At 44.6% G+C, this 15,964-nt stretch overlaps 1 protein-coding gene across 1 annotated transcript; it reads right to left on the reverse strand.

Moving 5' to 3' along the window:
• Positions 1–10,002: 10,002 nt before the first annotated feature.
• LOC105534482 (homeobox protein NANOG-like) lies at positions 10,003–15,449 on the reverse strand. Its single transcript, XM_011973212.1, is given in 5 exon segments — positions 10,003–10,200; positions 10,203–10,424; positions 10,558–10,644; positions 11,907–12,166; positions 15,308–15,449. Coding segments are annotated over 5 exon segments (846 nt in total). The 5' UTR covers positions 15,387–15,449.
• Positions 15,450–15,964: the final 515 nt, after the last annotated feature.

Raw genomic sequence — 15,964 nt, forward strand, 5'->3', positions numbered from 1 at the left:
AGGCTTAGGCTTTCTGCTCCCTGTGAAGGGCGGCGAGGAGGCCGGGCTCTGCCATTCTGCAGGCTCTGCTACCTGGAGTCTGCCCTGTGGCCTCGGTGGCCTGTGCCAGACAGTGTGACCGTCGCCTGCAGTGAACACTCGGCACAGCAGAGCAGGCTTGGGGAAGAACAGAAAGTGACCTCTAAGCCTGCAGAAGACGCTAAGCCACGCACGGCCTCACGCGCACTGCGTATCAATCACCGCAGAAGCGGGAACCAGCTCTTAATAGTTCCAGTAAATGCAAAGGCCGCCCTGGAAAACTGCCTGAACCTTTCTGACTACTCACAGGTGGGGAGCCACTGCCTGAGACGCAAAGGTAAAGAATTAACCTGAAACTGCATATTATAAAACTTATTTTTAAATGACGGCGCTTAATTTAAAAGACTCCCAAAGAATACTGCATTAGAAAATGACAGAGTGAAACCCTGAGGCTGACCACAGGAGTCCCTGGAAATTTCACCAAATGTTGTGTCAAAACTGGGAAACAGAAGAACCGCACGTGATGAAACATTCGATTAATCACTCGAGTCCTCCCCACATACGAAGTTATGTTAAAAAGGTAAAGTGAGCAGGAGGGCTGTGAACACAGAAAGAAAGAGCCACTTCGTCCGTGGACCACGACAAAAGAAACGCTAACGAGTGCCTACAACAGGCTGGAGTCCAGGGCTCCGGGTGCATCTGTGACGGGGACACTCAGGGTCCCACTGTCCAGATGGGAAACCAGGGTGGAAACACCAGGGAGCCTGTCCCAGGGTGCAGAGCCAGTGAACGGTAGTTCATACTGCGCCAATCCCAGCTTCCAGGCTCTGAGGCTCCTGGGGACAGAATCTTGTTGACTTCACTCTGGGGTTCCAGAGGCGGCAGCATCCCCCAAAGGCACCTGGAGGAGTGGTGTTACCCTCTATCCCTCCATCCCCTGTCCCCGGTGTTACCCTCCATCCCCGTTCCTGGCGTTACCCTCCGTCCCCCTGTCCCTGGTGTTATCCTCCGTCCGCTGTCCCCAGGTTTCTCCATGTTGGTCAGGCTGGTCGTGAACTCCTGACCTCAGGTGATCTGCCCTCATCGGCCTCCCAAAGTACTGGGATTACTGGCATGAGCCACCATGCCTGGAGATATATATATTTAGATAGAGTCTCCCTCTGTTGCCCAGGCTGGAGTACAGTGGTGCGATCTGGGCTCACTGCAACCTGCACCTCCTGGGTTCGAGCAATTCTTCTGCCTCAGCCTCCCAAGTAGCTGGGATTACAGGTGCCCACCACCATGTCCTGCTAATCTTTTGTATTTTTAGTAGAGACAGGGTTTCACCATCTTGGCCAGACTGGTCTTGAACTCCTGACCTTATGATCCACCCGCCTTGGTCTCCCAAAGTGCTGGGATTACAGGCGTGAGCCACCACGCCCGGCCGATATGTTTTTAAAAATTAAAAGATGCCATTCTTTATGTTCCTGCACACTTCATGGCTAAATGAGAACTAATCACTAACTACTGTTAGCCAAGTGATTAAAAGATAAAAAATGTAAGCTCTATGTTGTCTTTATGGTCCAAAAACTTAATGCCTAAGAAGGTGAAAGATCAGCAAATAAACATTAAAGCAAAATTCACGATACCTAAGACACCTCAAGAAGAGGCTTGAAAAGTTGCCAATAAGAACTTGGAGATGTGCCAACCTAATTTAAGGCTTTTCAACTTATCCTTTTTGGGTCACAGGATCACCAAATATATAAACAAATGTAATAATAGAAGATTAAGTAAAAAGGAAATTATAAGTTCACATGTCAGGCTCTCCTTTTTACATCTCTTCCTTGCCCCTAGAAAATTTTACTTTCTTTGTTCTTTTCCCAAAAGGAGGTGTGTGTTACTTCCAACATTATACTGTAGTAACTTTACCATATTTTAGTTTTTAAAATTCATTTTCTTGATTTTTCAGATTCCATTTCCATTTCAGTTTGTACCTGAAGGAGAGAAGCATGGATTGAATTTGCCTGGGTTTTCTGAATATCATAATATAAATTCAAAGCTCAGAAGTGGTAGGAATGCAGGCTTTGATTAGTGAATTTCAAGCACCCATTTCTCAGGGTGAAGGACAAGGTTAATTCTACTCTAAATAATCCTACCATTCAGAAAACCTGGTGTGTCTACAGGAAAAAAAAAACAGGCTGTGACTACAAACCTGAAAGTAAAGGCAAACAAAGAGGCAGGAAAATGGGGGAGGACCCTTGGTAAATATCGCATGCCTCCTGGGGCCCCCATGGGCTTTGACTCAAGGGGGAGATGAAGGGTATTTGTTAAAGAAAGAAATCACTGGGACAGACAAAAGCTTCTGGCACAGGAAGTTAGTTTGACTAAGGATACTGAAATGTAGGAATTTGAATGGGTTCCTGGGTGTGAGGTTGAAGTGAAACTTGATTGAAAAGAAGCTGCTGGTGGTGAGTCTCTCCTTAAGGGTTCCTGGCTTCTGGATAGTTGGTATAAACTCTGTGGTCCTTGGATAAAACGTCCCTGAGAATTTTATAAGGTTAAGCACCTGGAAAATTACTTCAATGTAATGAATGATAGCACTACCTCCGATGATGCTAACAAGCAAGCTATTAAGAAACAGAAAAGCTCACCGATCAAATTGAGATGCTAGAAGTGTATTAAATCAATTAAATACATGGCACAAAACACAGTCAAAAAAGATGGGATACGTTAATCTATTTAGGATAAGGTGCATGCAGAGTAGAAAGGGTAGCAGTGTTTATATGTCCTCTGATACACTGGTGTAGTCACGAGAGCTAAGGACAAGAACCAAGGGTGAGAATTCGAGATTCATTTAGGGCCAGGGATCTGCAGAACAGATGTACCTGCAACATGGGTGTGAATGTGCTCTTATCAGAGAGACAAAGGGGTAGGTATTCCTGGCCCCGAAATAGTTCTCCTTGGCTCATTAAGCAGTTTTTTGGTTTTGTTGTTGTTGTTTTTGAGATGGAGTCACATTCTGTTGCCCAGACTGGAATGCAGCGGCATGATCTTGGTCCACTGCAACCTCCTCCTTCTGGGTTCAAGCCATTCTTCTGCTTCAGCCTCCCGAGTAGCTGGGACTACAGGCACACGCCACCATACCTGGCTAATTTTTGTGTTTTTAGTAGAGACGGGGTTTCACCATATTGGCCAGGCTGGTCTTGAACTCCTGACCTTGTGATCTGTCTGCCTCAGCCTCCCAAACTGCTAGCATTACAGGCTTGAGCCACCAGGCCTGGCCTCACTGAGTAGCTTTGAAATTTTATTGCATTTTTTTGGGCAGCATACTTGTAAGGCTGGAGTGGGTGTCTTCAATGGTGGCCAGTTGAAGAGTTACCCTGTTGTATGCCCTCTGGTAACCATAGGATATTTTGCATTAGGCTAAATAAGAGTATTAGGTTCCTCTTGCTTCTTCTACCCTTTTTGTGTTCTGTGTACATGTGCCCTGCTTAGCTAAATCTAGTCTGCCTTACCATTTATCAATTTATGTATAATTAGTATGTCTTATGAGTTATACAAGTTTCATTTGTTTTTTCTTCCATAGTCAAGGTGAACATTTTCAGGCAATACAGCCAACGTGCATCATACCAGATTAGCCATACAATCTATGTCCTTTCTGTAAATCGAATCTCCTAATTCTTAGCCTCCCCTACATCCCAAATCTCATTTTGTTTTGTTTTGTTTTGTTTTGTTTGTTTTTTTAAGACAGAGTCTCACTCTGTCACTCAGGCTGGAGTGCAGTGGCGCAATCTCAGCTTGCTGCAACCTCCGCCTCCCGGGTTCAAGCGATTCTCCTGCCTCAGCCTCCTGAGAGGCTACGACTACAGGCGCACACCACCACACCAGGCTAATTTTTGTTTTTTTAGTACAGATGGGGTTTCACCACATTGGCCATGCTGGTCTTGAACTCCCGACCTCGTGATCTGCCCGCCTTGGCCTCCCAAAGTGCTGCGATTACAGGTGTGAGCCACTGAGCCCGTCCCCAAATCTCATTTCTTCAGTCTTGTCCTTTCTCAGCCTTTCAGTAATCCTACAGTCATACTTTTGTTTTGAGACAACATTTTGCTGTGTTGCTCAAGCTGGAGTGTAGTGGCACGATCATTGCTCACTGCTACTTTGACCTTCTGGGTCCAACAGATCCTCCCGCTTCAGCCTCCCTAGTTGCTGGGATCACAGGCTAATTTTTTTTTTTTTTTCTATTTTTTGTAGAGACAGGCTCTCACTATGTTGCCTAGGTAGGTCTCGAACTCCTGGGCTCGAGGAATCCTCCCACCTTGGCCTGCAAAAGTGCTGGGATTGCAGGTGTGAGCCCCTGTGCCAGGCCAGCAATCATACTCAGCCCTCAAGCTATGTAAGCCTCTGTAGGTTCCTTCAGTGCCATCCACACAACTGTCACACACGGATCCTGCTCAATTGCTTCCTGATCAATTCCTATCTCATTTGGACAATAAAAATGACTCCTTTTTACTCAGAGTTGCTGCCCCTCTATCGGGGGAAAAAGACCATGTTTTAAGTATCTGCCATGTCAGTTTCGTTTGTTTGTTTGTTTTTGAGTTGGAGTCTCCCTCTGTCACCCAGCTCACTGCAACCTCTGCCTCCCGGGTTCAAGCAGTTCTCTTGCCTCAGGCTCCTGAGTGGCTGGGATTACAGGCGTGTGCCCACCATACCCTGCTAATTTTTGTATTTTTAGTAGAGATGGGGTTTCACCATGTTGGTCAGGCTGGTCTCAGACTCCTGACCTCGTGATCCACCTGTCTCGGCCTCCCAAAGTGCTGGAATTACAGGCGTGTGCCACCACTCCTGGCCACATCAGTCTTTGCCAGGATAAGAGAGATGATCATTATTCTTAACTTAGCAATGTCTTTTTATTATGCCTTTTTTAAAAAACATGTTTTTCCTTTTTTTTTCTTACAGCTCTATAGGTCAGAATCATCTGACTCTTTTTATTTTTTTTTGAGACAGTGTCTTGCTTTGTCGCCCAGGATGGAGTGCAGTGGCACAATCTCGGCTCGCTGCAACCTCTGCCTCCTGGGTTCAAGCGATTGTTCTTCCTCAGCTTTCTGAGCAGCTGGAATTATACAGGCCTGCCACCACTCCCAGCTAATTTTTGTATTTTTAGTAGAGATGGGGTTTCGCCATGTTGGCCAGGCTGCTCCCCAACTCCTGACCTCAGGTAATCCGCCTGCCTCAGCCTCCTAAAGTGCTGGAATTCCAGGCGTGAGCCACCACAGCAGACCTACTCTGCCTCTTATGTCACTCACATCTTCCAAAAGAATAGTGAAAAACAGGCCGGGTGTGTTGACTCACACTTGTAATCCCAGCCCTTTGGGAGGCCAAGGTGGGTGGATCACCTGAGGTCAAGTGTTTGAGATCGGTCTGGCCAACATGGAGAAACCCCATCTCTAATAAAGATACAATCATTAGCCGGGCGTGGTGGCACATGACTGTAATCCCAGCTATTTGAGAGGCTGAGGCAGGAGGAGAATCGCTTGAACCTGAGAATCAGAGGTTGCAGTAAGCCGAGATGGCACCACTGCACTCCAGCCTGGGCAACAGAGTGAGACGCTGTTTCAAAAAATAATTATAAATAAATAAATAAATAAATAAATACAAACATTAGCTGGATGTGGTGGCATGTGCCTGTAATCCCAACTACTCTGGAGGCTGAGGCAGGAGAATCACTTGAACCTGGGAGGCAGAGGTTGCAGTGAGCCAAGATCCTACCACTGCACTCCAGCTTGGGCGACAGAGCAAGACTCTGTCTCTAAAAAAAAGACAAAAAGAATAGTGAAAAATAAAGTGAGTTCCAATTTGGAGGTAAATACCTTTAAGAGTACTTTAGATTTACACAGCACACAATTACATAGAAAATATTTATAAACTGCACTTCACAAAATAAATAAATAAAAAATAAACTGTACTTCACTTGAACTGTAAGCTATACTCTGAGATTACCATTTGTGTGTTAAGACTCTAAAGCTCTGTAAGTTTTTTTTTTTTTTTTAATAGACTAGTCAGGCTGGGTACAGTGGTTCACACCTGTAATCCCAGCGCTTTGGGAGGCTGAGGTGGGTGGATCACCTGAGGTCAGGAGTTCAAGACCAGTCAGGCCAACATGGTGAAACCTTGTGTCTACTAAAATTACAAAAATTAGCCGGGCGTGGTGGTGGGCACCTATACTCGGGAGGCTCAGGCAGGAGAATTGGCTTGAACCGGGGATGCGAAGGTTACAGTGAGATGAGATCGCACAGTATACTCCAGCCATCTGGGTGACAGAGGAAAACGTCGTCTTAAAAAAAAAAAAAAAAAGAAGGCCGGGTGCAGTGGCTCACGCCTGTAATCCTAGTACTTTGGGAGGCCAAGGCAGGCAGATCATCTGAGGTCGGGAGTTTGAGACCAGCCTGACCAACATGGAGAAACTCCGTGTCTACTAAAAACACAGTATTATCCAGAGAAACTCCGTGTCTACTAAAAATACGGCATTATCTGGGCATGGTGGCGCATGTCTATAATCCCAGCTTTCCAGAGGCTGAGTCAGGAAAATCGCTTGAACCTGGGAGACGGAGGTTGGAGTGAGCCAAGACTGCGCCATTACACTGGGCAACAAGTGTGAAACTCCATCTCAAAAAAACCCCCAGAAAATATAATAGTGTTGTAATTTACAAAACCACCCATTAACACCTACACTATATGTACTAAAATATCTTTGACTGAAAATCTGTAAGAACATATGCTGAATTATTTAGCGTTTATATCTGAATAGGTGTAATTACTAGATCAACTTCATTATATATTTTTCTATTGCTTAAATTCGTTTTTAAGAGCAAATTTATTTTAGACTTGCAACCAAAAGCCCTGATTCTTCAAAAAAAAAGAAAATCAGGGCAGAGCACGGCGGCTCACGCCTGTGATCGCAGCACCTTGGGAGGCTGAGGTGGGCAGATCACTAGGTCAAGAGATGGAGTCCATCCTGGCCAACATGGTGAAACCCCGTCTCCACTAAAAATACAAAAATTAGCTGGGCCTGGTGGCACGCGCCTATAATCTCAGCTACTCGGGAGGCTGAGGCAGGAGAATCCCTGGAACCTGGGAGGTGGAGGTTGCAGTGAGCCAAGATTGTGCCACTGCACTCCAGCCTGGGTGACAGAGCGATAGTCTGTCTCAGAAAAAAAGAAAGAAAGAAAGAAAGAAAGAAAGAAAATCAAGATTTTCTTTGTTTTCTTTTTTCTTTCTCTAAGGAGTCTCACTCTCCACCAGGCTGGAGTGTGGTGGTGCCATTTCAGCTAACTGCCATTTCTACCTCCAGAGTTTAAGTGATTCTCCTGCCTCTGCCTCCTAAGTAGCTGAGATTACAGGTGTGAGCTACCACATCCGGCTAATTTTTGTATTTTTAGCAGAAATGGGGTTTCGCCATGTTTGGCCAGGCTGGTCTTGAACTCCTGACCTCAAGTGATCCGCCTACCTCAGTCTCCAGAAGTGCTGGGATTGCAGGTGTCAACTGCTGCACGCGGCCTTTCTTTGGTTTCTTGGTGACTGTGGGTTTTACTACCTTCTGCCCTAGGTCTTCACCTCAACTTGAATATTGACCTATTGGATATAGGAAACAAGTCGTTATTTCCAGTAATAGTTAATTTCCAAAAGCAAATTAAACAGTGAAAACCAGACACCAATCTCCTTTTTTCTCTCATCTCTCACTTCCTTTCTTCAGCCCCCAGCTTGATGCTTTCATCATAAGAGATGCTTCAAGCCTATGCGCAACTCAAAATCTTCCCTCTCTCAGATCCCAGACCTCAAGCCAGGTATCTTTCCTCAGCCTCTCAGTGACCCTACAGTCATACTTAATATCCCCCAAACCGGGGAAGACCCTGTAGATTCCATCAGTGCTGCCCACACAGCCATCACACACTTGTTAACTCCCACCGGGTCCCTGAACAATTCCTGTGCTCATTAGGTCAGTAAAACTGGCTCCATTATCTACTCAAGATTATCCTTTCGGCCGGGCACGGTGGCTCATGCCTGTAATCCCAGCATTTTGGGAGGCGGAGGCAGGTGGATTACGAGGTCAGGAGATCGAGACCATGGTGAAACCTCGTCTGTACCAAAAATACAAAAAATTAGCTCGGCGAGGTGGCGGGCACCTGTAGTCCTAGCTACTCAGGAGGCTGAGGCAGGAGAATGGCGTGAACCAGGAGGCGGAGTTTGCAGTGAGCCGAGATTGTGCCACTGCACTCCAGCCTGGCAAGAGTGAAACTCCGTCTCAAAAAAAATTAAAAAGATTATCCTTTCAGCAGGCGGAGGGTGGTATCTGCCACATCAGATTTCTCATCAGGATAATAGAAATATAAACTACTCCCATGTTTTGTAGCTGAACTTAATCTGAAGCAAAGAGAAGCCAGATATTTTTTTCCAAAATTTCTAGGCTCCGAATTACCATTTAATATTTCCTCAAATTTATTAGAGCTTCATTATCTGTCCTTTGTAAGAATCAATAATTTTATTAAAATGTTAGTGACACACCATCTTAAAAAACAAAAAAGGTGGAGCGCAGTGGCTCACACCTGTAATCCCAGCACTTTGGGAGGCTATGGCAGGCAGATCACTCGAAGTCAGGAATCTCAATCTGTTGCGATCTCAGCTCACTGCAACCTCCTGCAACAAATTGTTGTATTTTTAGTAGAGACGGTGTTTTGCTATGTTGGCCAGGCTGGTCTCGAACTCCTGACCTTGTGTGATCCACCCAGCTCAGCCTCCCAAAGTGCTGGGATTATAGGCATGAGCCATCTTGCCCAGCCACTTACTCAATTCTATCCATTTTTTGAGGCAGGGGACTCACTGCTGCCCAGGCTGGAGTGAGCCCTCCAGGACTCAAGCGATATTCCTGCCTCCCAAGTAGCTGGGACTACCATGGGCCTCCACGTTCAGCTTTTTCTATTTACTTCTAAGATACCATCTTCTCAGCTAATTTACTCCCTCACCCCAACCAAAAATTTAACAAAGATTTTTGTTTAAGCTGTATTTTTACTGATTGAAACACTAGGAGAATTCAGGCCAAAGTCAACTAAAGGAAAAATGGTTGTTTTATTCCTTAGTACTTAAACCAGCCAAAGTAGTACTGATGTCATAATGCAGCAAACACAAGACCTCTTTCCACAAATATTAGCATAATCAACAAAATAGGGGCTATAGTAAAACAGAGCCAAAAAGGGCTGAGGAAATCAATGATGTATGTTACAGCTTAACCCTTCACCCTTCGCCTCAATAAGGTTTTATTTTATTTTATTTTATTTTATTTTATTTTGACATGGAGTCTGGCTCTGCCATCCGGGCTGGATTGCTGTGGCACCATCTGGGCTCAGCCTCCTAAGTAGCTGGGATTACAGGTGCCTGCCACCACGCCCAGCTAATCTTTGTATTTTAGTAGAGACAGGGTTTCACCATGTTGGCCAGACTGGTCTCGAACTCCTAACCGGAGGTGATCTACCTCCCTTGGCCTCCCAAAGAGCTGGGATTACAGGAATGAGCCACCGCGCCTGACCTCAGTAGAGTTTTTAAAAAAATAAGCAAAGCCTCCCAATTCCAAACAATAGGAATATATTTTCATCACACCAATTTGTACTTTCATTTCTTATTCTTTTTTTTTTCCTTATTCTTGAGGTTAGATTCTAAACCCTAAAAGTACCCAAACTAGTGTTAGATCTAGTTATCTATAGCCAGAGACAGCTAGTATCAAGTTGTCTTTAGCAGCCAAGGTTATTAAAATGCCTTTTCTCCAGGAAGATCCAATAGGAAAAAAAAAAAAAAAAAAAAAGAAAGAAAGAAACCTCTCTGATTAGGCTGGATAGGCATAGTGGAACCCAGCACATGTGGTTTCCAAACAAGAAAAATTATATCAGGGAGGGGAGTGGGGGAGAAGGTTCAGCCAGTGCCCAGACTGAAATTGAGTAATATCAATTTCACTCATCTTCACACAACTTCAGCTTGCATGTTCGTGGAGTAGTTTAGGAATAAATCCACGGTTTGTGGAGTACTACAATACCTAGTCGTCTACTGTATTACATTAAGGCCTTCCCCAGCAGCTTCCAAGGCAGCCTCCAAGTCACTGGCAGGAGAATTTGGCTGGAACTGCAAGCAGAACTGCAGAGATTCCTCTCCACAGTTATACACAGGAAGGGACTGTTCCAGGCCTGATTGTTCCAGGACTGGGTGCACCAGGTCTGAGCGTTCCAGGAGTGGTTGCTCCAGGACTGGATGTTCTGGGTCTGGTTGCTCCAGGATGAATTGTTCCAGGTCTGGTTGCTCCACGTCGGAAGGTTCCCAGTCGGGTTCACCAGGCATCCCTGGTGGCAGGAAGAGTAGAGGCTGGGGTAGGTAGGTGCTGAGGCCTTCTGAAAGAGAAGGAGGGATTAACAGAAAGGGTACAAGGACAACCAGAACTGTCTGTGACTGGAGTTGTGTTTCAGAGATGGACAAGATTGAAGGATCACTGAAAGGAAAGAACAGAATAAAGTTTTCTGTTACCTGAGTCACACCATTGCTATTCTTTGGCCAGTTGTTTTTCTGCCACCTCTTAGATTTCATTCTCTGGTTCTGGAACCAGGTCTTCACCTGCAGGGAAAAATGACAGAAATTGTAAAATATTAGTAATACAGATGTATTTTGAATCAAAGTATATTGCTAACTTTTATTCCTGGCTAGGCGCCATGTCTCACACCTGTAATCTCAACACTTTGGAAGGCCAAGGCGGGCAGATTGCTTGAGCCCAGGAGTTCGGTACAGGATGGCCAACATGAGGAAACACCATCTCTACAAAAATACAAAAAATTAGCTAGGTGTAATGCTGCACGTCTGTGGTCCCAGCTTCTCAGGAGGCTGAGGTGGGAGGATCGCTTGCACCTGAGAAGTTAAGGTTGCAGTGAGCTGAGATTGCATCACTGCACTCCAGCTGGGTGACAACAGAACCAGAGTGTTTCAGAAAAAAAGAGAGAAATGAACATTTTGGATAGAAAATAAAGGCAAGGGCCAAGTGTAGTGGCTCACGCCTGTAATCCTAGCACTTTAGGAGGCCGAGGCAGGTGGATCACTTGAGGTCAGGAGTTGAAAACCAGCCTGGCCAACATGGTGAAGCCCCATTTCTACTAAAAAATACAGTAAAATTAGCCAGGTCGTGGCGGACACCTGTAATCCCAGCTACTTGGGAGGCTGAGGCAGGAGAATCCCTTGAACCCAGGAAGTGGAGGTTTCATTCATTTGTACTTAAACCAGCCAAAGTAATGCTAATGTCATTATGATGTCTCATTATGAGGCCACTGCACTCCAGTCTGGGCGACAGAATGAGACTCCATCTCAAAAATAAACAAGAGAAAAAAAGGAAATAAAAGCTGGAAGAGGATAAGCCAATTAATGAAAGAAAATGGCCAATAAATAATGAACAATGATTAGACTTATTAGTAAGCAAATGCACACATATAAAAACAAAACAAGCTGGAGGTTGCTGGCAGAAAGAAAAAAAAGGAAAAAAAAAAAGTTTGTATTTTAATGAGAACAAGTGTGAGTTAGGGATTCTCCTCCTAACCTGGAAAGTGGAGTTATATACTGCTTTTTTTATTAAGGAAACGTTGGAAAGATTTTCACAATATTGGTCTGTGCAGGAAAGTGGTTAAATGACACATTCACATAATAGAATATTTAAGGAAAGAAAGAGGTGAAGAAAGTTACAAAAGCATTTCATCGTCATACTTAAATTATTTGCAGGAGGCAATGTGCTGACACATAGAACACACATCTATCTATGTGCATCCACAGAGATCTTAGCCATACAAATCTGTCTAATTTTTGTTCACCTCATTGCAACAACAAAACAAGCCTACCTGTTTGTAGCTGAGGTTCAGGATGTTGGCAAGTTCTTGCATCTGCTGGAGGCTGAGGTATTTCTGTCTCTGAAATCTATCATTGAGTACACACAGCTGGGCGGAAGAGAACACAGTTCTGGTCTGTTTCTCGACAGGGACCTTGTCTTCCTTTTTTGTGGCACTATTCTCTGCAGCAGTAGGTTGTTTGCCTTTGGGACTGGTGGAAGAATCGGGGCTGTCCTGAATAAGAAGATCCATGGAGGAAGGAAGAGGAGAGACTGTTGGGAACAAATAAAAGGACACTTTTGTCTAAAACTTTTTTCAAATATTAAAATATCCTGTTAAAAAAAGTGTTTTCAAAGTACTTTGATAATTCCCAGAAACCCAGATCTAAGTAATAAGAAGCAACTTCTTAACCAGCCCTGGCACTTTGGCAAGCTTTATACAGTATTAATCCAAGAAGTCTTATCAGTATCTCCATTTTGTATATAATAGACTGCGTTGGGAGAGATCTACAACGGTGGCCAATGCATTGCTAAGCGGCAATACCACTTTTTTTTTTTTTTTTTAAGATGGAGTTTCGCTCTTGTTGCCCAGGCTGAAGTGCAATGGCACAATCTCCGCTCACCACAACCTCCATCTCCCAGGTTCAAGCGATTCTCCTGCTTCAGCCTCCGGAGGGGCTGGGATTACAGGCATGCACCATCACGCCCGGCTAATTTTGTATTTTTAGTAGAGACAGGGTTTCTCAATGTTGGTCAGGCTGGTCTCGAACTCCTGACTTCGTGATCCACCTGCCATGGCCTCCCAAAGTGCTGAGATTACAGGCGTGAGCCACCGCACCGGGCCGGCGCTACCACTTTTTACTTTAAACTGATGCTCAAAAGCCCCTACACTGGGTGTTAATAGGTCAGAATAGAGATCCACCAATTTTCACCTATTGTATCTCACCCTAAATCACTCTCTGTTTATGATCTTCATCAACACCTACATGATTGCTTAAATGACATGATTCTGGGGATTCTATAAAACCAGCACCTCAGCCAGGTGTGATGGCTCACGCCTGTAATCCCAACACGTTGGGAGGCCAAGGTGGGCGGATCACTTGAGATCAAGAGTTCAAGACCAGTGTGCCAACATGGTGAAACCCCATGTCGACTAAAAATTACAAAAATTAGCCAGGAGTGGTGGCACATGCCTGTAATCCCAACTACTGGGGACGCTGAGGCAGAAGAATCGCTTGAACCCGGGAGGCGGTGATTGCAGTGAGCCGAGATCTTGCCACTGCACTCTAGCCTGGGCGACAGAGTGAGACTGTGTCTCAAAAAAATAAAAACCCAGTGACTGACTGCCCAGTTCTTAATGCTACGACCAGCACGATATGTCCATTTAGATAAGTTTCTGTTTCCATCCAGGCCTTCCGTTTACCAGCTCTGACCTCATCTCCAAAAATTTTTATTTATTTATTTAAATGAGGTAACCAACTGAAATTCTCTAACATAGGGCCTGGCATATACTGATTTTGTAACTAGAAATGAATACCCAGTTTTCCCAGTGTTTATCTCTCAATTCTAACCTGTAGTCACAGAACAAATGGACAGGCTCTAAAACAGCAAAATTCACAATCTCTTGCAAGGAGCTCTGAAAAGCAGAGGAAGCCTTTCAACTAACGATTAGAATTGGGGAAAATCCTAAATATTAGCTAGCTATATAAACTGTCACTTGATGTGTGCTAAAGAAAACACGCCCACTTGCTCATTCCCAAACCCAGCACTGTTATTTTTAACATCTGAAATTATAAAGGTGGCCAGGCACGGTGGCTCATGCCTGTAATTCCAGCACTTTGGGAGGCCGAGGCAGGTGGATCAGTTGGGGTAAGGAGTTTGAGACCAGCCTGGCCATAGCGAAACCACGTCCCTACTAAAAAATACAAAAACTAGCCGGGTGTGGTGGCATGTGCCTGTAATCCATGCTACTCGAGAGACTGAGACAGAAGAATCACTTGAATCTGGGAGGCGGAGGTTGCAGTGAGCCGAGATCACGCCACTGCACTCCAGCCTGGGCAACAGTAAGACCTTGTCTCAAAAAAAAAGAAAAAAATTATAAAGACAAGAACATTAATGCAAAGTTTTGAAAAACTGGGTGAATAGCAACACGGGGTGGGTCAATGCCTGTAATCCCAGTGACTTGGGAAGCTGAGGGTGGAGGATCGCTTGAGGTCAGGAGTTCAAGACCATCTACAAAGTGAGATGCTGTCTCTACAAAAAGAATTTTTAAATTAGCTGGGTATGGTGACACACGCCTCTCATCCTAGTACTTGGGAGGCTGAGGCAAGAGGATCACTTGAGCCCAGGGTTGAGGCTGCAGTGATCCATGGTCATACCATTGCACTCCAGCCTGGGTGACAGAGCGAGTCCGTGATTCTCAAAAAGAGAAAAGCAGGGTGATATTCAAATCTAAGGTTCAAATATAGCAATCATGTTTACTTATTCCTTTTCCACAACCTACTCTTTACAACAGTAGTCAAAATGTAAATGCACTTTTTAAGCTATTTTACAGTGTCAGTGTTACCAATGGCATTCTTGGTAAAGTTGGTTCATTCTTAAGTTTTTGAAAACTACTGAAAAATTGATTTTTCAAAAAAGTGGTAGCGGCTTAAAGAGTATCCCAAGCATCCCTCACTCCTTGCAGCTGCCAGTCAGAAGCCTGAGTACTAGCACAGGTTTTGGAGGCAAACTGGACTTCTAGCTACGTTCTGTTTGACTGTCAGTAGATTAAACTTTCTAGAATTATCTTTACCGTAAAGTTGGGTCAACACTTCCCAGGACTTAGAAGTCAACATGGGAGGTGCTCCTAAACTCAGAGCTGCCCAGTAACATCCACAAACCCAGAGAATGGAGAAGAGCCAGCCGTTAGTGACGTAGAAAGAATTACACAAATTATATATTAATTACAGAAATCTCATCGTGATCTGCCATGCCATTTTTGGCAAAACAAAAACATCATGCTCGTCCCTGAGCTATGATGTTAGGTCTTCTGGTTAATTAGCAGTAACATCTTCTATAGCTGCGTGTCCAGTGCTATGTGAAGGTGTACGCATCACCTTCATTTAACTATAATGATACTTTTTTGTTTCCACCATGCCTAAGCCCATAGGTTCTCAAATTTACTACATACTGTTCAACTGCCAAATTCTGTGTCCTTCAACTCAGTGCACACTCCTGAGACTTGGGACATGGTCAAAGGGCAGGTGCCACCAAGTTACAATTGAAAGAGGGGTTTCCAGAGGATTAGTTGATAATAACACTTGCTTATAATAATGGTCTATCATTGCTCAAGAGGGAAATGATCCCTCAACCCTCTCTCCTTCTCTTTTCCCTTAAGTAACTTGGCCTTTCAAGGATAAATTTTTTTCTTACCAGTCTCCAGGTGAGGCATCTCAGCAGAAGACATTTGCAAGGATGGATGGTTTTCTTCAGGCCCACAAATCACAGGCATAGGTGAAGATTCTTTACCGTCGGATGCTTCCAAGCAAGGCAAGCTTTGGGGACAAGCTGGATCCACACTCCTGTTAGTATTGAGGAAGAGGAGAAAAAAATTTAAGAGGTAGACTGGAAAAAAGGTTAAGGCAGCTTCAAGACTTTTCTGGAAGATGTTAGAGAAATATGACCTCCAGAAGCAGAAGTATCAAGAAGTTGGGATAAAGAGAGTCGCCTACACAATAACAGGAGACAACCAGCTCAGTCCAGCAGAACGTTAAAATCCTGGAGTCTCTAGATTTATAATGAAGGCTCTATCACCCTTAGACCCACCCCTCCTGGCGGGCACACCCCCACCGGCCCACCCTTGTGAATTCTCAGTTAATCCCGTCTGCCAGTCTCACCAAGGCCATTGTAATGCAAAAGTAACTGCGGAGTAACCCAGACGAGGTCGGGAACTAGAAAACCGGGTAACAGAACCTGAAGACAAACCCAGCAATAAATACTTCCAGGTTCATCACGTTTCCAACTTTTAAATCAGGAATGGTTCAACAGGAATGCGATAAAACTTTAAAAATAAAGAAAAAGGCCGGGCGC

Source organism: Mandrillus leucophaeus, unplaced genomic scaffold (assembly GCF_000951045.1).
Source record: "Mandrillus leucophaeus isolate KB7577 unplaced genomic scaffold, Mleu.le_1.0 Scaffold1355, whole genome shotgun sequence".
NCBI classification, from domain to species: domain Eukaryota; kingdom Metazoa; phylum Chordata; class Mammalia; order Primates; family Cercopithecidae; genus Mandrillus; species Mandrillus leucophaeus.